At 56.3% G+C, this 21,634-nt stretch overlaps 1 protein-coding gene across 15 annotated transcripts; it reads right to left on the bottom strand.

Moving 5' to 3' along the window:
- Positions 1–1,046: 1,046 nt before the first annotated feature.
- Positions 1,047–20,971, bottom strand: LOC129018950 (histidine-rich glycoprotein-like). Of its 15 annotated transcripts, none has more exons than XM_063653870.1 (5): positions 13,351–20,971; positions 12,914–13,201; positions 12,298–12,446; positions 6,948–12,197; positions 5,903–6,032 (listed from the first exon to the last, which is right to left on the bottom strand). In XM_063653870.1, exon 4 carries the CDS (start codon positions 10,500–10,502, stop codon positions 9,516–9,518), a length of 987 nt encoding a protein of 328 aa, XP_063509940.1. In that variant the 5' UTR covers positions 10,503–12,197; positions 12,298–12,446; positions 12,914–13,201; positions 13,351–20,971; the 3' UTR covers positions 5,903–6,032; positions 6,948–9,515. The 15 variants fall into 15 exon arrangements, with proteins under 15 accessions (XP_063509948.1, XP_063509940.1, XP_063509941.1 ...); XM_063653871.1 differs by having other exon boundaries at positions 12,914–13,161; XM_063653868.1 differs by having other exon boundaries at positions 12,914–13,025.
- Between the last annotated feature and the right edge of the window lie 663 nt (positions 20,972–21,634).

Raw genomic sequence — 21,634 nt, 5'->3', positions numbered from 1 at the left:
AGTGAGTTCTCATGAGATCTGATGGTTTAAACGGTGTCACTTCCTCCTTCGCTCTCTCTCTCCTGCCACCATGTAAGACATGCCTTGCTTCCCCTTTGCCTTCCACCATGTTTGTAAGTTTCCTGAGGCCTTTCCCAGCCATGTAGAACTGTCAATTAAACCTCTTTTCTTTATAAATTACCCAGTCTCAGATAGTTCTTTTATAGCAATGTGAAAGTGGACTAATACACAATTCTTTTACATTTGTTAAGGTATGATTTATAACCCAAATGTGGTCTGTTTTGGTGAATGTTCCAGGTGAGCTCAAGAAGGATGTTATTCTGCTGTTGGATGAAATAGTCTATAGATGTCAATTATATTCATTTGATTGATGGTGTTGAGTTTGACTTTAGTGATTTTTTCTTTTGCCTACTGGATCTATCCATTTCTGATAGAGAAACATTGACGTTTCCAACTCTAATAGTAGACTCATCTATTTCTCCTTGCATTTCTATCCGTTTTGCCTTATTTAGTTTGATGCTCTGTTGGCAGTCACACCCACTTTCAGGATTATCATCTTTTTGGAGAATTGACCCTTTTATCATTATGGAATGCTCTGCTTCATCCCTGACCCTCTCCTCACTCCAAAGTGTACTGTCTGAAATTAATATAGCTACTCCCACTTTCTTAGTGTTAGCAGGGTATAAATTTCTCTATCCACTTTTAATCTACATGTACCTATATTTAAAGTGGGTTTCTTATAGACAATATCTAGTTGGGTCTTGTTTCCTGGACAGTCTATCTTTTAACTGGTGCATCTTCATTATTCGCATTTCAAGGTAACTATGGATACAGTTGGGTTAATATCTACCATGTCTGTTACTGTTTTCTATTTGTTGCCCATGTTCTCTGTTCCTATTTTTGTCTTCTACTCTTTTTCTGTCCTTTGTGGTTTTAATTATATTCCATTTTCTCTCCTTTCTTAGCATATCAGTTATACTTTTTAACTTTTTTTAATGGTTGCCCTAAAGTTTATAACATACATGAACAACTAATCCAGGCCCATTTTCAAATAATACAATACCACTTTATGGATAGTGACACCTTCTAATAACAAAATCACTTTTTTTCCTCCCATCCTGTGTGTCATTGCTGCAATTGATTTCACTCACACATCAGCATATGTCAAGCATACATATTTAACGTGTATAAGCACACATGACCAAATGCATTGTTGCTATTAGTTTGGACAAACTTATTAGATCAGTGGAGAATCGGAACACAGTGTTTATCTTACTGAGCTTTTTCCTTTTCCAGTCTTTGGATCTGAGTAGTATTCTCTTTCTTTCTCTCTAAAGAGCCTCCTTTCTCATTTCTCACAGGGCAGGTATACTGACAACTGATTCCCTCAAGTTTTGTTTTTCTGAGAAAGTCTTTTTTTTCTCCTTCACTTTAAAGGATAATTTCACAGGGTACAGAATTCTAGGTTGGGTTCTATTTTTTCCTTTCTCAACACTTTAAATATTTCATTTCATTCTCTTCCTGCTTATGTGGTTTCTGAGCAGTCAAATGAAATGTCTGTCTTTGCTCCTCTGCAGCTGAGGCATCTGCATCCTCAGTTTGTCACTCATTCATTCACTGCTACCCCAAGTGGTCCCACAGCTGCTGTTGGAGAACGGAGTGGATGTCACCTGGTTCTTGCTTGCAGAAGCTGCAAGTCCAACAGCACAGGGGACCCACTGCATGAGAATGAGGGGAGCTGCAGGGTGGGGGCTCAGGCGGGCCCCCCTCCCCGAGGGCCTTCTAGGCAAGGCTCTCATACGTGGAACGGACGCCAGCTGGAGGGCAGGGCCAGGCACGCTCCTCAGCCTCCAGCGCGTGGCTTCCCCTCCCAAACAGAGCAGCTCACAGTAACAGGGACAATAATCACAGGGGCTGGCGTGAGGTCGACACTCCTTGGGCGGGCACCGTGCTTCTGTCGGACTCACATGAGTCAGCATTTGGGTGACCCCTGCCTGTACCTCCACAGGGTTCTTAGGACAATGGGAGGAGCCTGTGTGAGTGTGGGAAAGGCAGCTGCAGGTCCCGCGCTGAGAAGGTCCCTCGCCTAGAAGCCAGTGCCTCTGGTCTGGTTCAGGCCCTGTCTGCACAGTGAGTCAGCTGGCATCCATAGGAAGAAAGGGCATTCCCTGGGCGTGCTCCAGAAGCAGCTATATGTCTGTCAGGCTGAAGCAGAGGCTGCATCTCAGCGTGCTGCCTGGATGCCCCTGCCCCTGTGACAGCTCAGAAACAGCAGCTGTGGGCAAACCACGGTGACGGCCACGTGGGCCCACCTCCCTCCTGCTGCTCTGGCCAGAGCCCGTCGCAGTGGTGGCAGAGACCAGCTCCGGATTTTCTACTGCAGCTGGAAAGTCCACATCAGGACTTGAACATTCTCTGCACCATGAGGAGGTGAGAGAGGCGGGTTCGAGTCCTGCTCCTGCACGGGTGAGGGTGGTGTCTGGATGTGGAGGCCAGGGCCTGGGAGCCTTCACCCCTCACCAGCAAGGTGGGCAGATGCCACGTCCAGGCCTGCAGTTCTCTTCCCCTGCTGCCCGGGTCCCCAGGCATGCACGGAGTCCTGGACTTTCACTCTCCTGGGCGGTCAGAGGCCTGGGGTCACTGCCGAGGAATCATGTCACTCGCCCTGCCTTCAGAGTCCAGGAAACTGAGGTGGGAGAGGCTGAAGTTCCCAGAGGTCACGTGCTAAGGAGCTGCAGCGCCACCTTTGCGTCCCTCCCCTGCGGGGCCCCAGGAGGGCTACGGGGTCCAGAGCTCCAGGATCTGGTGCTGGGGCCCCAGGAGAAGAGGGAACCTATGGACTGCTCGTAGCTCCCCTACTCCTGGGGAAATGCAGGGAAGCTGAAGCCTGCGCCGTCCCTTCTCCCAGCTGGCAGAGGGCCCTCAGGCACGATGGAGAGAGACAAGGAGGGTGAGGAGGGCAGCAGGGACAGGGAAGGTGGCAGGGAGACATGGAGGGCGGCGAGGGCAGTGAGGACAGGCACAAGGAAGCAGCCCCACCCCTCGATGCCAGGAGCACCCTGTACCATGACTGACAGCCACAGATGCCTCCAGACATGGCCATGTGTCACCTGGGGACAGAACCACCAGGCAGAGCACGTCTAGGCTTCCAGGGATCCCCTGGGGTGGCTGCCTCCTCATGGCCTCTCCCCACCCTTCTCCGCCTCCCTTCTCCCTCCCTGGAAAGGTCTGCTTCAAACCTGTGAGAAATGACTAGGGGCGGCTGTAAAATCAAAACCCTCCTCTCAGGCCCAGAGGAAAAATGAGCCACTTCTATTTCTTGGCGCTTTTCCCCGTGAGCCTTGGACAAGCTTCCCGAGGCCTGGCCTCCGCCCAAGCAGCCGGTCCCTCCCAGGGGCCTCCCCGTCGGGCTTCCTCGTCCTAAATGGAGTTGGAGGCGCCGCAGCAAACCCGGCAACGGGGCGAGGATTTTCACAGCGGGCCCTACCTGATGATAGGAGGGATTGTGTTTTCTCCAATATTGCCAGAATAGCAGTGTTGTAAAGGTTGCTACAGAAACACCTCGGGTCAGCGTCGAGTCCAAAATAGAGCGTCTAGACAAACTCCTACTGTCTGACCTTCGACGTGTTTCCTAATTCACCCGATCTTGCCAAGCAAATTGGTGACTAAGCAGCAACTCCCTTTACACTCTGTCATAAAGGCCTGACGAGGCCCAGGCGCTGTGATACATTTCAGTCTGGCTGCGGCAGCCGCTGCACCCGCACAGCTCCCACGTGGCTTCCCAGCGCGATGTGTGCCTGGTCGCCATGAACTAATTTCAAGGCCGAGTCCAAAAGCCACAGGGCTGCCGGAAAACAGAACTCACTTTCAGCCAGCAGGGCCCCAGAGTTGACATAAAATGTGAAGAGGGAGGCTGGAGGCGGCTCTGGCGAAAACAAAATAGAAGTCGGGGCGGGACGGCCCCAGTGGCCTCTCTCCGTGCAGGGTCCGGGAGAGGGGTGGGGCAGCCGTTCTGCTAAATGAATAGAGCCAGCTGCTTGGCAAGGCCGAGCCCCTCCTCAGGGCCTGAGTCCGTCCGTCCTCTGTCTCCCCTGCAATGCTCTGTCCTGAGCCTCTTGGCATCACCTGTGTGAAGGGATTCAGGTGCAAGGAGAGTTGCGCTCTGCTCTAAGCGTGGAGAGCCTGATGTGATGGAATGGTGCAGCTTCCTTTTGCCCTGAGTCCAAGGCTCTGGGTTTCAGGCACTTGGGCTGGGCATGCTGCAGGTGGGACGGGGCTGAGGCTCCACTGGGCAGGGGCGTGGAGTGACGGTGAGGGAGGAGGGAGGTGGTGTAGGCTGGGCAGGGTGGGACGTGGGCAGCCTGGGGGATACTGAGCTTCATAAGGAGGGGGGCGGGGGCTGCCCCGGGTGCTGCCGCCGGCATGGCCACGCCTCTGGTGACCAGGCTATTTCCACAGATGGCAAAGCTCACTGTAATTGGGGTTGCTTCCCCAGGGACAAACCTCTGGTCCTAAAATGGAAGGCAGGGGGGAGAGAAGACTTTTACTGGAAAAGAGGCCACTTTGCCAGAACCACGTTGGTGCCACAAACTGAGGAATACCTGTCTGTCCACACTGGTGCCAGCTGGCCCATCGCTGTCGCTTAACTCCAAAAAAGGAAAACAAAAACACTTTCACCAGATAGTGTAACTCTTGGACCGGAGAGTGAAGTGGAAGCCTCACTCTAAACCTTTCTGCAGCTGCGCGCTTGGCCTGGCCGGAGTCCCGCCGAGCAGAGCGGAAAGTGAGCCAGTACCAGTGCTCGTGGCAGGGTGAGCCTCGCGTCTGCTGCGTCTTGAAGGGGGCGGCTTTACGGCTTAGCATGTCAGTTTTCTATACATACCAGAAACGCAAGTTTTCCAGAGTCCTCTGGCCAGAGGTGGGTGAGGCATTGGCAGTGCTTTAGAAGACACAGAAGCCTACATGTTTCTCTGAATTTCTCATGAACTGCCCCTGGCTGGCACTGAAGCTCTTTCAGAGGCAAAGAGCTTCAGACGGGCGATGTCTGCCCGTTGGCCCCTGGCAGACCTGCCAGCCTCCAGGCTGAGAGCAGGGTTCCAGCATCCGAGCAGCCAGGCCCAGGTCCAGCCACGGCAGCCCGCACAGGCCTCTGCAGCCCCCGACTCAGCGGCATGGGGAAGCTTAGCTCCACGGGGCCACAGCACAGCCTGGAGACACGGAGGCTGTCCCTGCAGTGGCACCTGGGAGATGCCACTAAGCTGTCACCTGCAGCCATGACTCAGCCCAGCAGTCCAAGTGCTAGGCAGAGAACTGCTCCCATCTACAGGATGCCCACTGGGTGGTGAGGAGTGGGGCAGGCGAGGGGAAAGCTCCTGCCCGCATCTCCTGGGCTCTGTGGCCTGTGCTGCTGGGTGCAGGGGGGCAGTCCAGGGACTGAGGACTGTGCCACGGTGAAGAAAATCCACCTCCACCAGGGCCTGACCCCTGCTCGGTGCTGAGTCTGCCTTGGTTCCCTCACTGGAAGGTGGGGAAAACGAGATCCCCTCCCATGGACGTGTGTCCACACTGATAGTCAGTGGGGCTGGCGCGGCACAGCCCTGCCTGGGGCCCTGACACGCACAGCAGAACCTCCGTAGGGGGCCGCTGACCACCCCCAGGTCTCCACTGCCACAACCTGGCGTTCAGGATTGGCCAAGGCCCGCAGGTGCCGGGGCAGCAGGGGGCCCCTGTCACAGCAGTGAAGGACACCAAGGGCCCTGTAGCCCCGTGCCGGGACCCTAGCCTCAGCTCCTGCAGCCTGCCCCACCAGCGCTTCCCGGGGGGCACTGTGAGGTCCCCCCAGTGCTGTCTCTGCAGGAGAAGGACTTAACCTCACCTGAGAACTGGACATCCCTTACTTACCCCCTCAATCCCAAGCCTGTGGTGTTTCCACCTGCTTTAAACCAGGACCCATGGAGAAGCGCACCTGCTCCCCTGGCTTTGGTGCGGCTGCACGCACGGTGTCGGGAGGACGTAGACGTGCTGTACTGCACCTTTAAAGGAAAGTACCACGGCTCTGCACACCTTCCCCCCGGTGCCACGGCTCTGCACACCTTTTCCCATCCTACAATTGTCATGTGTTTTTCATGAAATGAGTTATTGGAAAGAAACTGACAATGTCCAAAATATACAACTTCTTTTGGAAGTTTTGAAGAATCTTGGACTCCAAGGGGCTCCTCTTTTGAAAGCCGTTCCCTTCTCTGGCCATGGGGGGCTGGGAGGGGCGTGCTGAGCCTGCACGGAGCCTGGGCAGGATGTAGGAGGCCCTGGGGGAGTGCTGGAGCCACGCAAGCTGGGCTGCTACCAGGCACCCAAACCCCACCAGACACCCCAGGAGAGGTGGGCTGTGAGGCCGGGCTCAGAGCAGAGGACACAGGCAGGGAAGCAGCCCCGGGGCTTGGCACAGCAATCAGAGTGCAGGGTGTCCACGGTGCGGGAGTGCAGGGTGCAGTGGTGTGGAGTGTGGATGAGGGTATGGGGTGCATGGTGTGGGAGTGTGTAGGGGCACAGCAGGTGTGGGGGGTATGGGGTGGGGGATGCTGGGTGTGTGGGAGTGTACGGGAGCACAGGGGATAGGGGGTGGGGGCTGCTGGGTGTGTGGGAGTGTGGGGTGTGGGAGTGTGTGGGGGGTATGGAGTGTGGGGTGGGGACACGGTGTGCGGGGCAGAGGGTTGCAGGAGCGTGTGGGATGAGAGGGTGCTGGGTGCATGGTGCAGGGTTGTGCAGGGTGGGGGGCTGTGGGGGAGGTATGGGGGGTTCGGGGTGCAGCGGGGAGGTGCGGGGGCTGTGGGGTGCAGGGGTGCCTCCAGCCCCGGACCTGCTGGGGTTGCGCTGGTTCTGCTGCTGACGGGTGACTCACCTGCCGCTGTGCGCAAGTCACTGAAAGTTTTGGAGCCTGGTTTTCTTACCTGAGAAATGGGGCTGATGATCGTCCTGACTGATCGATCTGACCATCCTGCGCACCACTGGCCTCTCCGATCCACAAGCTTCGAAAGCATGTTCATATCAGGTGGGCTTCCCTCCAGGTGCAAAACCCCCGAGTTTCCTGCCTGACTGCCGACTCCCACTTGCTGTCCAAGCTTCTGCAGGTCTGCAGGGGACTGGTTACCCCGAGACTCATGTGTCCAGGTGAGCTGGGAGGTTCCACATGGGAGCACATAGAGATGGGGCACACGGGGGCCAGGGGACACAGGGGGACATGGGGAGCATGTGGAGGCATGTGACATCATGGTGGGTGTGCAGGGGCACTTTAGTGGAAAGGAAAAACAAGTGCTTTTTGGAGCAGTGGATGCACCTGCCCAGCCCCCAGCACACCCAGTGCCAGCAGGAGGAGTGGCAGGAGAGCGAGCAGCATGGGTCCTGCTCACGTGGGCCCAAGCCTCCCTAAGCCCTGTAGCTTGGCTCCCGGCCCCTCCTGCCCAGCCTGCCTGCTCCCAGCCGGGGTTTCCCGTCTACACAAGCTCTGCCTGTCTAGCCCTCAGGCCACCTGGACCCACCACAAGGGCATCGGTCCCTTCAGGGCTCCCAGGGTTCAAGGTGCAGCTGGGTTGAACACCACCAGGAATGCTGTGTAGAAAAGGCCTTCGGGGACAGGGAGTGCTGTGTAGACGAGGCCTTTGGGGGCAGGGCCTGAGGGCCATCTTTGCACCAGAAAAGTGTTGTGAACTCCAGAGTAGGGAAAGATGGGAACACAGAGGGGGAGCTGTGGGTTCAACTGTGTCCCCGGAAGCATGTGGAAGTCCCGGCCCCTGAGACCTGAGAGTGGGACCTCATTTGGAAACAGGATCCTGCAGATGTGGTCAAGACAAGCACTAGGGGGGTGCCCAAGTCCAGGAACGGGCATTCTCCTAAGAGGAAAGAGACCAACATGGTCCATGGGAGGCAGAGGGTGAGGTTGGAGCAACAGCACAAACCAGGGAAGCCGAGAGCAGCAGGTGCTGGGACAGGTGGCTAGGAGCCACCAGGAGCACCCGGGGGGCACGCCCTGCCCACGCCCAGGAGCACACCCAGCAGCACCCAGGGAGTATGCCCTGCCCAAGCCCAGGAGCACCCGGGGGGCACACCCTGCCCATGCCCAGGAGCACCCGGGGAGCATATCCCGTCCACGTCCTATTATGCCAGGGTTTCAGACTTTAGCCTCCAGGGTTCTGAGAGGATAAATTGTTAAGTCCCCCAGTTTGTGGAACATTAACCTGGCAGCCCCAGGACCCTAAAACAATGGGTTAAGCATAAAAAAGTGGTTCCTGTGGGCTGCAAGGGGACTCCAAGGTGCATCTGTGGGGCCGGCATCCACTCTAGAAGATAGTGTCTTCTCTGAGCTCTGTGCAGGGACACAGATCAGGGCTATGGAGAGCCACAGGGCCACTCCATCTGGCTGCACATGGAACCTCCATGTCCTCAGGCTGCACACAGGCAGCCCCTCTGCAGCACATGCGGCTGTGGCTCCTGCAGCTCCCAGAGAGAATGGCTCAGGGCTCGGGAGTGGTGGCTGTCATCAGAGATGCCTTTTCATTTTGCTCTTTCTCTCCCAACTCCAGGCCCTTACGAGGTGATGAAAAACCTGCTGAAATAGCACAGAGCAGCCCCTCCCGCGGGGATTCATAGCATTCATCTCGAGAGCCCACACAGGCCACACCACCGACCCACAGAGGGGAAGCTGAGGCAGGAGCCTAAGGACCTGCCCCAGGCCTCAGAACGAGGTGCACTGCGGCTGTTTCCGCTATTAAGTCGACAATCTCTTCAGTTTCTGCTTAATGTTCTCAATTAAGGTTCTCCTAATAAAGAACATTTGTGGAAAAGATAGGTGGGGCTGACACAGTTCTGCGGTCCACAACGCCTCTGAATCCCAGTGAAAACAGGCCAGAACCTTCTCAGCTCCCAGGGCACAACCAAAATACAGACAGACAGGAGCGCCCCAGGGAAGGAGGACTGGCGTGGCACCCACACAGGCATCAGGAAGTGTGTGAGCCTGCGAATGTGCACCTGTGTGCATGTAGGTGGAATGTAGGTGGCATGTGTGCATGAGCCGAGTGCATATACATGTGAATGGTATGTGTGCATGTGTAAGCATACATATGCCTTATGCATGTGCACATTGCATGTGAGTGTATACTGTGTGAGTATGCACTGTGCATGTGAGCATATGCATGCCGTGTGCGTGTATGCACTGTGCACATGAGCATGTGTATGCCATGTGTGCGTATATGCACTGTACATATGAGCATATGTATGCCATGTGCGTGTATGCACTGCACATATGTGCATATGCAGGCTGTATGCCATGTGTGCATGTATGCACTGCACATGTGAGCATATGTATGCTGTGTGTGCACTGTGCATGTGAGCATATGTATCCTGTGTGTGCATGTGTGCAGTGTGCATGTGAACATATATATGCCATGTGTGTGCACTGTGCATGTGAGTATATGCTGTGTACTGTGCATGTCAGCATGTGTATGCCATGTGTGTACTGTGCACTATACCTGTAAGCATACGTATGCCATGTGCATGTAAGCACTGTGCATGTGAGCATATGTATGCCGTGTATGCATGTGGACTGTGCCTGTGAGTATATGTATGCCGTGTATGTGCATGCACTGTGCATGTGAGCATATGTATGCCGTGCGTGTGCACTGTGCATGTGAGCATATGTATACCATGTGTGCATGTGGACTGTGCATGTGAGTATATATGCCGTGTATGTGTGTGCACTGTGCATGTGAGCATATGTATACCATGTGTGCATGTGGACTGTGCATGTGAGCATATGTATACCATGTGTGCATGTGGACTATGCATGTGAGCATATGTATGCCGTGTGCATGTGGGCACTGTGCACGTGAGCATATATATAGCATGTGTGCATATGGACTGTGCATGTGAGTATACGTATGCCGTGTACATGTGTGCACTGTGCACGTGAGCATATGTATACCATGTGTGCATATGGACTGTGCATGTGAGTATACGTATGCCATGTACATGTGTGCACTGTGCACATGAGCATATGTATACCATGTGTGCATGTGGACTGTGCATGTGAGTATATGTATGCCGTGTACGTGTGGGCACTGTGCATGTGAGCATATGTATACCATGTGTGCATGTGGACTGTGCATGTGAGCATATGTATACCATGTGTGCATGTGGACTGTGCATGTGAGTATATGTATGCCGTGTACGTGTGGGCACTGTGCACGTGAGCATATGTATATGCCGTGTGCACTGTGCATGTGAGTGTATGCCACGTACGTGTGTACTGTGCATGTGAGCATATGTATGCTGTGTGCACGTGTGCACTGTGCATATGAGCATATACCATGCGTGTGCGCTGTGCATGTAAGCATATGACGTGTGTGCACTGTGCATGTGTGCATATGTATGCCGTGTGTGCATGTGCACAGTGCACATGTACGTGTGCCATGTGTGCACATATGTGCATGTGTGCCTGTGTCAACACCCATGTCTGTACCTGCTGCTCTCTTTGGAGAGAAATCCCTACGTGCTCACCTTTGGCCTTCATGGAGTGACTCAGCGTCTGGCCCCGGAGGGTGCTATCTCACGGATGGGCTTGGGTTCTGAAGGGCGCCGTCCAGGCAGGAGCAGGTGAAGAAGCCATAGCTACTCACTTCCAAAACTTCCTTGACTGCTCAGGGTTCAGGCCTCCCCATGTAAAGAGGGCCCTCCAGTGGGGCTTCCTTGTGTCCACACCAGCCTGGGGCTCAGGAAGACCTTGAGGGGCAGGACCAAGCAGGTGAGGGGGGGACAGACCTTTAGCCCATCTCTCAGGGTTGCTGGAGTCCCAGAAGCTCCTGCCTAGACCCCCATCCAAAAGTCAGACCAGCAGAAGTAAAATCAAGCAGACCAAACTTATTCAGACTAATGCGTGGGTGACTGATGGCCTTTTAATAATCCAGACGCATCTGCATTTTCAGACCAGGATCTCATTTAACCCAAATGGCTCTTTAATTGGTTGCATTCCAGGGGCTTAACAAAGTGGGAACTGCAGCATGTTGGGGGAGGGAGGAGTCAGCCCATGCTGCGGGGCGGCTGGCCCCCCACTGGTCCCCATGGGACACCCCGTATGCCCCTACCACAGCCTACTGTCCATGCCAAGCCCTCCACGGTGGTGGCCAGCACACGGGGGCTCCTGAGGGCTGCCTGTGGTGGGGCACTTAGAAATGGGGGTGACCGAGGCTCCTGCGGGGGTGCACAGGCCTCCCTGGGCACAGATGCTGCCTGGGCTGTGAGGGAGAAGCTGTCTGCTGGTGGCTCTGTCCTCTCCAGGAGGCCCTGGGGTGAGGGCAGCAGTTGAGGCTGCATGAGAGCACTTCACACGCAGGGCTCTGCTCAGCCAGGTCATAGGGCCCCCCAATCCTGGGTTCACTGGGACTGCCCAGCAGAGGGAACCACAGCCGTGCATATGGAGTGGGAGAGGCCGCAGGGCTGCAGCCCGAGCTCAGACCAAGGAAGGCTCCATCCCTCCTGTCCTCATCACAGGGTGACATGGGTCAGGTGAGCCCCTGTCCTGGGACTCTGGCTAACAAAATGAAGACAGGCTTTGCACGGCTGGTGGACCCTGTGCAGCATGAGAGCGGCACCCTCAAGATGGGGAGGAATGAAGCTGGGCGTGAGATGCTTGGCCCTTGAGGGCAGGTCTGGAAGCTGGGTTCCCCATGTAGCATCCATACAGCTGCAGCTGCCTGGGATCACTGCACATGCTACTCTCATGTGTCGTTGCTGAGGAGCAATTCCCCATTACCTCTGTCTTCTCCTCAACTTCTGACTCTGCTGTTGCCTTCTTGCAGCATCCTCACAGTACTACATCGTTTTCTCCAGCAGAACTCACTTGCTCCAGGCAGCGACTCCAGGCGCCTGTCTCAGGCTGCAGGCATGGGGACCTGTGGCTGCCACGCACAGCATGAGGGCAGGAGGCCCCTGCCCCGACCGTCCACAGTGGCACATCCAGCTGCAGCAGCGAGAAGCCTGTGAAGCCACAGCTCACCCCTGTGCTGGTACCGCCACACATGCTCACATACACACGTGCTCATGTACATACGGGCTCAGGCACACGTGCTCAGGTACATACGTGCTCAGGTACACATGTGCATGTTACTCATAGGCCTGTGTGGGTAGACTCAGGTGTGTGGCTGTCCATCCTGAATTGGGACAGAAGTCATTTGTAGAGCATGCATGACCTCAAAATCTTTCCAAATTAAATTTTCAAAAATCGGAAACAAAACAAAACCAACATCTAACCTGCTCCTCAGCAACTCCACGTGCCCCAGCGTGGACAGTTCCCCGGGCCCACATGTTTAGTCCTGCAGATCAGACACGATTCCAATAAAATCAGCAGGAGGTGGAACACTTTACAGCCATTTTCTAGACACACGCTGTCTGATGGGAATCTAATGGGAACCACATATGCAATTTTAAGGTTTCTAATGTCCACATTAAAAAAAGAATAAAAAATAGGTGTCAGTTGTTTTTTTTTTTTTTTTTTTTTGAGACAGAATCTCACTCTGTCCCCAGGCTAGAGTGCAGTGGCGCGATCCCAGCTCACTGCAAGCTCCGCCTCCTGGGTTCACGCCATTCTCCTGCCTCAGCCTTCTGAGTAGCTGGGACTACAGGCACCCGCCACCACGCCCACCTAGTTTTTTGTATTTTTAGTAGAGACGGGGTTTCATCTTGTTAGCCAGGATGGTCTCAAACTCCTGACCTCATGATCCGCCTGTCTCAGCCTCCCAAAGTGCTGGGATTACAGGCGTGAGCCACCGCGCCCAGCCAATAAGTGTCATTAGTTTTAATATTTTGTTGAACCCAATCTATAAAAAAATTACAGATTTAAATGATAATCAACGTAAAAAATTAGTACTTGTTTCAGGTTCTTTTTTTCACAGGAAGCCTCAGTACCCGGCGTGCAGTCTTCCCACGTGCTCCGTGGCCATGTGTGCCTGGGAGACCACCATCACGGACGTGCGACTCTCCTGGGAAATCAGGGGCGGGGGACGCTGTGTTCTTGACAGGCCACAGTGAGCACATGGTGTGGGTGCACGTGGATGGCCCCGGATGTGCAGACAGAAAGTGAGGATGGAGAGGTTCCTGCTTCTCCGAGTAACGTAGCTGGAGGCAGGAGACGCAGTTTCCAGCGCTGGCCACGGAGCTGTGTGCACGGTGGCCACGTCGTGGTGGAGGGGCTCTGAAGTGAGCATTGCTGATGCCCACTCGAACCCCTGGCCTGTGCACAGGACACGGAGCCACGTGGCAACTGTGTTAGGACACTCGGCACGGCTGCCTTGGGACAGGAATTACCTGGTAATCACCGGAGCTTGGGCTGGGGGTCTAGGGAACCGGAGAGCAGAGTGAGAGACTGAGGTTGCGGCATCGCTTGCTGCTTGGCAGGCAGGAGGGCCTGTGTGAGGCCAGGGCGGAGATGGGACCTCAGTCCTGCAGATGGCAGCTGGGTTCCTCCTGGAAGCAGAGTCTCCCTGGGCCCCCAGCTAGGAGCACAGACCTGCAAGGCACCCACAGCCTGGTGAGAATGGATAAATCTGTGTTGATTTCAGCCCTGGCGGTTTTGCTGCTGATGTGGTGGTCAAGAGCCAGAGCAGTGCTGCTGGGACAGGCCACCTGGTCTCTCTGTGCCTGTTTCCTAACTCGTAAATGGAGGAGCTGCCAGCACCTCATGGGCCACTGGGCAATTACTCATGGTAGTGAGTGCAGGCACCTGGCCAGTTCTCAGCAGTAATGTCCAGTAGAAGGTGGCTGCCAGCCTCAGCCCCCTGAGGACATCACTGGCCTTTCTCCCACAATGGGGCTGGGCTGGTCTCCCTCTCTGTGTCTCTGGACCCTGCAGAATACGGGATGGTGCCCCGTGCAGACCTCAGAGCCTCCAGCGATGCCCAGGGTTGCTGTCCCATCAGGGAGGCAGAGGCTGCAAGCCCAGAGCTGCATCTGGACAGAGGGAACCAGGCACCAGCTACAGCCCCGCCGCAGGAAGACGCCCCTCAGCCCCCACCCCAAGCAAGAGGCACCTGCGGCTTAGTGGGACCTGACTCCAGCCTGGCCGGCTCGGGGCCTAAACAATGCCTGTGGCTACCTGGCCCCTGCAGCACGGCACAGACGACAGTGGGTGGGGAGCAGACCTGGTGTCCATGAGCACCCGGGCAACGCGCCACCTCTCCCTCCTTCCTGGTCCTGCCATGGGGGCCAGAGCTGCGTGGAGTCTCGTCTACTTCCTGTTGACTCAGTAACTCGGGCTCTCTCGTGAAGTCCCAGCAAGAGAAGGGAGATGAAGAGTAGGAAGGACACGCGGCCAGTTCATCCAGCTGGTGGCTGTCGTCCCCGAGATCAAAGTCTCAGGCCAGGCCAGGCCGGGCCCTTCAGGAGACAGTGAGGATGGACCCCATCACCGCTGGCACTGGCCCCGCAGCCCACTCTGGGGAGGAGTCTCTCCTTGACCGGGGAGCTGGACGCTGCTGTGGTCTGTGTGAGCCCAGCCACTGCCACCCAGTGAGAGGAAGGCTAGGCTCCCACAGTGTGGGGTTCTGGTGCACACCCCACAGGTCAGCAGTCCCCAACGTCATGTCTGATTTCCATGGAGCTCTGTCAGCTGGAACTGCTCCTGGGAAGCCCCTGAACCCCTCACGCCGCCCCCCGCTCCAGACGCTCCCTTTGAGTGTGGACACCTCGGCAAGTCCAGTACCCTCGTCTGACCTCGGACCCATCTGCGTCTCCACAACATACCCAGGGTGAAGCCGAGGGCTTTCTCTCTCCCACTGCACTGTGGTGGTCCCTTCAGCCCCCAGGCCCCGCTAACAGTGGGAAGGGACACCGGGCTGGAGGCAGGAGTGGGTGTTGGCTGTGGCCTCAGGACAGCGCAGCACCCTCAGAAACCACCAGGTGGGCCCCAGAGGCCGAGTCCAGGGGGTCCCCATGGGCCATGCTGCCTCTCGGGCAGCAGCCCTTGGAGGGGGCCCCAGGGGTCCCTGTGTAAAAGCGGCCTCTGCTGTGCTCACCCCGTGAGAGCTGCTGGCCATCTGGCCTGTGGTGCTGGGATTTGGACACAGGCCCAGGCAGGCCCTCACAAGAGGGTGGCGGAAGCTGCAGCTGGAGCTGCTCAGAGCAGTGGGCTCTTCTCCAAATGGGTCCCCTGCCAGCCACTGTCCCAGCACCCGACTGGCCCAGAGCCATCCTCTTGGCCCCAGGCACTCAGCACCACTGCCTCCCCAACGCCATGCTGGGGCACCGGGCATTCTCAGATGTGGAGGCAAGGGGCTGGGGAGACTCAGGTGGGAAGCCAGGAGCCAGCCTGCACGTCCGGCCTCTCAGGCACTCATGGTGGTCACTTGACCTGGACACTCTAGGCCTGGGCTCCTGCTCCGTTTCGATGACCTTAGCAATCAGCTTGGGTGGGCAGGATGCCTGGGGAACCTTGAGAGATTCCATCCGTGCCCTGCATTGGGGGCTGGGCTCCTCCCTGAACCGAGCAGCCCCCTCTCGGGTCACCTCTGCCTCCTGGGCGGCTGGTGGTTGGTGGTGGCTGGACACCCCTCGCCCCTGGGCACGCTCCCGGGACGGGGCCTCTGCATGGGCCTGCTGGCTGGAGGTGTCACTGGCGCCCGGCCCTCCCGGCCAGCTTCCAGCTCACCAGAATACCTGCGGCTTAGAATAATCTCCTTCCCTTCCTCTTGTCAGCTGGCCAAGGCCCACGGAGGTAGCTTTGTTTGGGCGGCTGTCTCGTGGAGCTGTGTGAGCACAGCTGTGGAGCGGGCAGTCACGGGCTTGGATTTTTCACCCTCTTCTTATTTCAGTTTATACGACAGAATGACTTGCAGCTGCTTCAAAGGGCTCCACCCATAACTCCATGCGCCACATCGTAGTGGAGGAGAGGAGCCGCCAGTGCACCTGGAGCCAATTAAACCCACCTATGCAGGCGCAGCAGACCCACGGTGCACGCAGACTCACAGCAAAAACAGTCTCTTTACGGGCAGGGCAGGAAGGCTCCGGCAAGTCCCATCACCTGGCGCAAATCTGAGGTGCAAACTCAGCCTTGTGTTCATGGCCTCCCACCGCAGGGGACGCAGGGTCCACGTTCGGATGGCAGACCTCACATTGTGTCTTCTCACTGCCCCGTGCTCCAGTGTCCACACTCTCCACTTGTTCCCTGCAGTTCATCTGAAAGCGCTTCCCCCGAGCTATTCCCCAACGACAGGCGCTTTCCCTGCTGAGCCTCCCACAGGGCGCCTGGCCAACCTCCGCTCCCTAAGACAAACCTGGGAGGCGCAGCCAGGCGTGGATGGGGTCTCAGGGCACCGAGGGCATCCTGGCAGAGTCACACCAGTACGGAGGCATGGGGCAAAGTTAAATTGGACAAGGCAACCCTCTTTAAGGATGACTGAGGCCCTGAGGTGGCTGCACTGTACCAGACTTTGTTCTCCTGGGCATAAAAAGGACTTTTAAAAACTTTTTGCATTTATCATCATCGTTCCACCATCAACAAGGTGCCTGGGATGCATAAAAAAGTATTTTTCCAAACTGGAAATCTGAAATACAAGCACCAATAAAAACAGGTCCCAGATTTATGACCATATTTTTTCACCACTCTTTCTCTCTTTCCCTCCCTCATATTTTTCTTTCTTCAAGTTAGCTTGGGACTACTGGAAAAAGAAGACTTGGCAGCGCAGAGTGTGGGGGGCCCTGTGAGCTGTGCCCCCCAACCCCGTCTGCCTAGCTTGGCCGCAGCCCCAATTCTCGCCTTGGGCGGGCGGCTAGGCGGGTCTGAGGCCCCTGGGACTCATCTGCATGGTGCAAACAGCTGCTTTGGCAACTGAAATTAAAGATCAACTGGGAAGTAAACACAGAGGCTGCAAGACAGGGTGGAAGCCGGTTAAGAACCACATCCTTCTCTTTCTGCGATTTTGCGTGCAGTTCCCCAGGTCCTCGCAGAGGTCACCTGGCATGGCCTCCCCTCAATCCTGACCTCTGGGCCCTGCTGCAGCCCAGTTTACCAAGATGTCCTCTGCCCAGAGGCCCCACCTGCACCACGGTCACACTGCACCAGCTGCCCACAGTGGAAACCATGTCCCCCGGAGTGGTGCGGGCAGCCTGGCAGAGGGGTCAGGGCCACAGCCGCATGGCCGAGCTCTGCACAGGGGCAGCCTTGGAGCAGGTCGCAGAAGAGAGGAGTCCCGTGGAGTCACGGTTTCCGCCTTTTAGGGCCCCGTGGTTCCGTCAGCGCCTGGCATCCCCCAGCTGGATCTGCGGTTCGGAGTCTCTCAGGGACCCAGCTTCCATGGCCCTCCTGGTATCTAGCCGCTGCATCCGAAGGTGGGAGCTCCTGCTCTCTGCTTATGGCAGCAGGGATGGTTTGCCAACAGGACTGAGGTGGAAATGGGGTGGGCAATCCCTGGAGAGGCCTCTGCTCTATTTAAAACACTTGAACTTCACAGACACTGAGGACTTCATTTCATAATAGTGCTGCATGAACAGCCTGGAATGTAGAGCCCTCCCTGGTGAAAAATTAGAACAGAACCACGTTGCCGACGGTGCTGGTCCTCCAAGTTAAACACAATCTCACATTTGCTTTAGTATTATTTTAAGTGTAAGCAATTAGGTCTGTAATTTCGTTTAATCACTTGCCAGATTTCATTTTTTACATCCCAGCTATTCAGGGGTTAAAACTTTTAACCTGTTCATACTCGTTGAATATTTCAGGAGACCCATGGAGGTAGCGCTGACGGGATTCCGGAGCTCACCTGCTACCAGAGAAGCAAATGTGGAAACTGTGGAACAGTCCCCACACAGGGTCCTCCTGGCACACACGCACAATGTGCAATGCCAGGGGCCGGCGGCACATGCAGCCCCACTGCGGCTCGCAGGAGAAGCAAATGTGGAAAGTGTGGAACCGTCACCGCACAGGGTCCTCCTGGGACACACGGGGAATGCACAATGCCAGGTGCCGGCGGTACACACAGCCCCATTGCAGCTCGTGGGAGGTACCGCTCCCACCCCAAGGGTAACTGTTCTCCAGGCGGCAGCCCTGGCTTTGGGGAGCTCTGGCCTCTGGGCTGACAGTGTCCGTGTGTGGCACAAGGCCCTCATGGGGGTGGTAAACCCAGCCAGGCTCTGGCTGCTGGGCTGACGGTGTCCACGCGTGGCATGAGGCCCTCACGGGGGTGGTAAACCCAGCCAGGCGTGCACGCAGGCCTGGGCCACACAGTTTCCCTTGTTCTTCTTCACTTCACTTCTGTTCGTCCTGTGCACATCAGCCTCCCTTGCTTCAGCAAGGCTTTTTCTATCTCTTTGTTGTTTTATTTTTATTAAAGTGATAACTTTTAAGTATTTTAGATATATTTTATGCTTATAACGACCATAACCACAAAGTAGCATTTTTGGGTGATCCCACCACCCCCTCTGCTCACTTGGAATATTCTTTAAACTTCCTTTTGGTTTTCACCTTCAATTTAAAAAAAAGTGTTTCACTGCTTTTCAATGATTTCTAAGTTATAGGTATTTTCTGCTAATGTCCTGCTGGGGAGGGTGACCATTTGGGGCTGTTGGAAATGTCCACCTCCAGGGCTGTTTGCTTCCTTCCCTGGGCCCCTCCTGCATCTGGCCCAGGTGGAGGTGGGCCCCACGCTGGGTGGGCATCAGCTCATTTGTGGGTGTTCACAGCAGCTGTGGGGACGCCCATGGACAGGGATGGCTGGTCCCCCATCACCTTCCAGCCTCCTCTTCTAGATGTGGCAGGAGAAATTCTTTGATCTTTTAAAAAATTTACTTCTTAATCACACACGAGTAATACCTAAATACATGGGGGATATTCTGAAGCAGATCTCAGGCACTGTGTCATCTCATCCATCAACACTTTTGTTTGTATTTCTTACAGGTAAGTGCTTTTACCGGTATCACCATAATATTGCTATCATACCCAGCTAAACTAGCAGTCATCCCTTAATAGCATCCAAGGCCCAACGTCCTCCAGTTGCCTTGAGACATCTTTTATAGAAATCCTAGTGTTGCTGGGCCTGTGGGCAGGTGCACAAGCCTCCTCTGCAGTGGGCTGTGGGACTGGGCTTTGGCCGTTGGTCAGTGCCCATGAGTGGACATGAAGCATACAACTTCCCGGCAGGACATGGGATGGGGAAAGACACCCCTCCCCTGGTCTCCCCCGAGGGAAGTGTGAGCTTGATGGTGGGCAGATTGTGAGCAGATGCCTGCCATATGCTCAGGACAGCCAGGCCTGGCCCTGCAGAGCTGCTGTATCCACTTCCATGCCAACAGCTTCCTGAGAGAGTGAGCTTCTAGATTATTTAGACCACTATTATTTTGGCCTTTGTCAGCAGCCAATGTAGCCTAATGCATTGTGATTACATGGCCCATCTTATACAAATTATATTTTGCCTGGAATTAATAACTGCCTTGATTTTCAAATGGCTTTGCTCATATACCCATCCTCGGTTCTCTCCCAACCTCTCAGTCAGAAATGGAAATCTCTCCATACAATGAGAATGCTGGTTCAGACCCCCCTGGAAGCCCTCAGCTCTCCTGCACTGTCACCCAGGAGCACCTCTGCACATCCCCAGAGCCCCCTGTGTCTCTCCTGTATCCTGGCACCAGGTCCCCCTTCAGGGCTGATGCCTTGTTTTGGTGAAGCACTTCCTCTAGCAGCCTCTGTACCGGTCTGAAAACGTCTTTTTCTCTTTACTCTTGGCTGATAATACGGTTGGATTCCACTTCTAGGTAGGACATCCTTTTCCTGAATGCACCAAGGCATTGCCCACGGCCCACGGGTTTCCTTGCTGCTGTTGAGGGGTCCCACATACCCCTCTTCAACTTGGGTTGTGAACTGCCAAATGTCATGCGGCCAGCATTCGGCAGCCAGCCAGGAGGGCTGGAGTGAGCCCAGAGTTCACGTGCTCCCTGTCATCAAATCTCGGTGACCTTCTGCAGCTGGGCTTCTGTCTCGGGAAGCAGGGCCCAGCATCCGTGGCATCCGCCCGCCCTCCCTGCAGCCCTGGCTAAGGGTGCCCTGCTCCCGCCTGGTGGGAGGACGTGCGTCCAGGGCCGAGCTTGTTGGAAGACAGCCTTGAGGTCTTGGAGTTGCTTTTGGAACTGGTGGCCCCACCTCTGTCTGCAGCCTCCTAAGGCAGCCCAGCTCCCAGTGTCTCGGACTTCTCCTGGGCTTGGGATGCAGCTCGCCCGCCCCTGCAGACCCACTTTGTGCCACTGCCGGCCTTTCCTCCGAACCACTGTGGCTTGCTGTTTTCTTCGTCCTGCGGGGTCATCCCCTCCACTCACTGCCATTGTAGCGCAGTTGCCGGAGGTGGTAAAGGAAACACACATGCCCCACAGATCCCTGACAGGGCAGCTCCTGGAGCTCCCTATTTGGGGAGGAATCTGAACAGAGCGTCCTCTGCATGCATACCCGCCTCGCTTGGCCTTTCCTCCCCAGGTCCCGGAGCCTCCTCCCGAAGTGGCCACCAGCCACCCTGTGGCTTGGGGACGACCTCTTCACTGGGAGGTGCCACTTCCCCTCTTCTTCCGGCCAGAGACGCCTCTCTCCTTCCATTTAGATAAACGTAGGTTCGACTCTGGCTGCGGAATCCCTGGCATCCCTGCCTGGTGAGGGGTGGCAGGAAGCACCACCCCCACTTCTGCCTCGGGGTCGAGGCCCTGGAGTGGATCCTGAGCCCCCATCACAAGGCAGCCCTCCCCGTAGAGAGGGGAGGATGGCAGACCCTCTCCTCCCCAACCTGACGCCGCTCTCCAGAGCTCCTTGGGAAGGCGCTGGCATCTCAGGTCCCTCTCAGCGCGAGGCAGCCTGGGAAGGCGCCGGCGTCTCAGGTCCCTCTCAGCCTGGAGCTCCCTGGGAAGGCGTCCGCGTCTCAGGTCCCTCTCAGCCTGGAGCTCCCTGGGAAGGCGCCCGCGTCTCAGGTCCCTCTCAGCCTGGAGCAGCCTGGGAAGGCGCCGGCGCCTCAGGTCCCTCTCAGCGTGGAGCAGCCTGGGAAGGCGCCGGCGCCTCAGGTCCCTCTCAGCGTGGAGCAGCCTGGGAAGGCGCCGGCGTCTCAGGTCCCTCTCAGCGCGGGGCAGCCTGGGAAGGCGCCGGCGTCTCAGGTCCCTCTCAGCGCGGGGCAGCCTGGGAAGGCGCCGGTGTCTCAGGTCCCTCTCAGCCTGGAGCTCCCTGGGAAGGCGTCCGCGTCTCAGGTCCCTCTCAGCCTGGAGCTCCCTGGGAAGGCGCCCGCGTCTCAGGTCCCTCTCAGCGTGGAGCAGCCTGGGAAGGCGCCGGCGCCTCAGGTCCCTCTCAGCGTGGAGCAGCCTGGCAAGGCGCCGGCGCCTCAGGTCCCTCTCAGCGTGGAGCAGCCTGGGAAGGCGCCGGCGCCTCAGGTCCCTCTCAGCGTGGAGCAGCCTGGGAAGGCGCCGGCGTCTCAGGTCCCTCTCAGCGTGCGGCAGTCCCAGCTACAAGCACTCAGATTTGCCTCTGGGTTTCCCTGAGGCGGCCGGGAAGAATTTGAAGGTGTTGGGTCTGAATTCAGTCAGAGCTGGAAACCAAAAGAAAAGCAAAAAGTGATAAAAGAAGAAGAAAGACAGGTGC

Source organism: Pongo pygmaeus, chromosome 17 (assembly GCF_028885625.2).
Source record: "Pongo pygmaeus isolate AG05252 chromosome 17, NHGRI_mPonPyg2-v2.0_pri, whole genome shotgun sequence".
NCBI lineage: Eukaryota > Metazoa > Chordata > Mammalia > Primates > Hominidae > Pongo > Pongo pygmaeus.
The sequence above is the reverse complement of the archived record's forward strand: the minus strand, read 5'-3'. Positions and strand labels throughout refer to the sequence as shown.